General features: G+C 42.8%; 1 protein-coding gene across 1 annotated transcript in view; it reads left to right on the top strand.

The window, feature by feature from the left end:
- Positions 1-2,673, top strand: part of WDR70 (WD repeat domain 70) — a 145,438-nt gene that overhangs the window by 966 nt on the left and 141,799 nt on the right. The window contains exon 2 of the mRNA XM_009329454.1: positions 87-170. Coding sequence (XP_009327729.1) covers positions 87-170 — 84 coding nt within the window. The remainder of the gene's footprint in view (positions 1-86; positions 171-2,673) is intronic.

Raw genomic sequence — 2,673 nt, 5'->3', positions numbered from 1 at the left:
CCCCCCCCACCTCCCCCGGCCTGGAGCTGCCGGAGTGCCTGTGGCCAGGGTGAGTCTGTTTCAGTCTCCTTTTTTTTCGTTTTCAGGGAAGAAAGCTCGGACTTTCGATCTCGAAGCCATGTTTGAGCAAACGAGGAGAACGGCAGTGGAGAGGAGCAGGAAGGTGTTGGGTAAGAAATGCGAGTGTAGTCAGCTGCATTTTAAAATGTGGTTTTTTTTTCCGTCTTGGGGTGATGTTTAAAATGTCTCGGATTGGCTGTCTAGAGAACAAAAAACAAATGCAATTTTGTTCAAGGAAGACAGTTCTGAACAGCCTGAGGCTCGGTAAACAGTAAAGTTATTAATTTACATATGTTGTCTGAATATGTAAAAGCAGCGTGCCTGTGCAAGGTTCCTGTTGTGAGGCATAGCTTACAGATGCAGGAAAGAGGTGAACTTGAACACAATACTGTTTTCTTTCTTCTTTTACTTAGCTGTCTATTTATTTTGGAAGGGAAGTTGGTACAGGCAGCTTTAATCTAGAGAGAACATAATAACAAAGAAGAAATGTATGTCTTATACGAAACAGCAGGTTATATAGCAGCCCACAAATTGGTATCTGTCTTCTGCTGTGCTGAGAGTGGGTAGGTTTTCAAGGTGGTGGTTTGAGAGTGGGAGATGGAGAAAATTATATCTTTTGCTGCCTGTATCTAAGAAAACTCCATTCCAAAGGAGGTCCTTGGGAGACACTCATGTATGTTCTAGAAATCCCTTTGCCAACCCAAATGTCCATGCTTTCTCCCTCCGCTTGAACAGTTTGTGCAGAATGTGTGGCTTTTGTTTTGTTTTTTTCATGTGATGCCGTCATGGTTGAGCAGCAGCTATCCTACTAGATTACACTTAATCTGCTCTCTAAAGTGTTGCAGTTTATGAAGTTAGTAGACTTGAAGCACCTTATCATTAAGTATGTCATTCTTTCATACAGAATTGCTTACTTACAATGTTGGCTGTTTTTATTGTTTTGATTCTGTGCAGAACCACAGACCTCTGTGGAGGCTCATTGACTTTGTGGACTTTAAGACACTGTGAAATTCAAATATACAAGGGATTCCAAAACTTGATTTGGACCATTTTTTTGTGTTGCTTGACTCTAAACACAACTATTTGTTTCCATGTTAGAAACCTTTTCATGTTTGATACTGGTTCAGGTTGATCTGTCGTTCCTTACAAGAGATCATTTGCTTACACCGTGTTTTAGTTTAGGAGGGAAATCTGGTAAGCGATCACAAAAACATAATGTTTTTAAGTCAAGACATCTTGCACTGCATCTTGAGTATGTCCCCTCCCTCCTCCCCCCACCAAAGGTTTCTAGGCTGTTACCCATAAAGGAAGCACAACGCATTTTGTTGTTTATAAGGTTGATCATTTTACCAAAAATGACAAAGCTTTGTACGTAATTCAGCTGTTTAACTTAAAAAAAAATTTTGGTATTCAGAATACAGTAATCAAAAAGGTGTATCTTTTACAGCTTTTTGCGGGGGTGGGGTAATGTGAAGATCTTATTTTCAGATTTCTTAAGATACACTGTTGACTTTTAGATTTTTGGAATACCCGCGGTAACTTTTGGACATGTCTCCTCCGCTACCCGAACTGTGGGTAAAAAGAACTGAGATCAAAACGTTTCCTGGTTCTGTATCTTGCAGGTGTTTGTGTTTCTCTTCAGAGGAAAATGTTTCCTAGCTTTGCTGCAAAACATGTTTTTCTTTTTAGTTTAGTTAACAAACAGTGAGCAAACAAAGTGATGTTTCTTGTATAGAGAGAAAGTAACTTTGCTTAATTGAAGTTAATCAAGCACTTTTAGAAATACAGTATTGTATCTGTTCCCTGTCATAATCCCACCATTCTTACTTATATTTTGAAATGGTTCTGTTTACTTTGATTTTGTTGCACTATTCCACAGGGATTCCTTTTCAGTGAGTGAAGTGGGAATAAACTCTTAATAGAATCATAGAATCATTAAGGTTGGAAGAGACCTCCAAGGTCATCGAGTCCAACCATCAACCCAACAACACCATGCCCACTAAACCATGTCCCTAAGCGCCTCATCTACCCGTCTTTTAAATACTTCCAGGGGTGGTGACTCAACCACTTCCCTGGGCAGTCTGGTCCAATGTTTAACTACTCTTTCAGTAAAGAAATTTTTCCTTACATCCAATCTAAACCTCCCCTGGCGCAACTTGAGGCCATTTCCTCTCGTCCTTTCGCCAGTTACTTGGGAGAAGAGACCGACACCCACCTCGCTACAACCTCCTTTCAGGTAGTTGTAGAGAGCAATGAGGTCCCCCCTCAGCCTCCTTTTCTCCAGGCTAAACAACCCCAGCTCCCCCAGCCGCTCCTCATAAGGCTTGTTCTCCAGACCCCTCACCAGCCTCGTTGCCCTTCTCTGGACACGTTCCAACATCTCAACATCCTTCTTGTAGTGAGGGGCCCAAAACTGAACACAGTATTCGAGGTGCGGCCGCACCAGTGCTGAGTACAGGGGCACTATCACTTCCCTGCTCCTGCTGGCCACACTATTTCTGATACAGGCCAGGATGCCGTTGGCCTTCTTAGCCGCCTGGGCACACTGCCGGCTCATGTTCAGCCGGCTGTCGACCAACACCCCCAGGTCCTTTTCCGCCAGGCAGCTTTCCA

This window comes from Pygoscelis adeliae, unplaced genomic scaffold, assembly GCF_000699105.1.
Source record: "Pygoscelis adeliae isolate BGI_AS28 unplaced genomic scaffold, ASM69910v1 Scaffold47, whole genome shotgun sequence".
Classification (NCBI taxonomy): domain Eukaryota; kingdom Metazoa; phylum Chordata; class Aves; order Sphenisciformes; family Spheniscidae; genus Pygoscelis; species Pygoscelis adeliae.
This window is presented reverse-complemented; position numbering and strand designations above follow the sequence as displayed.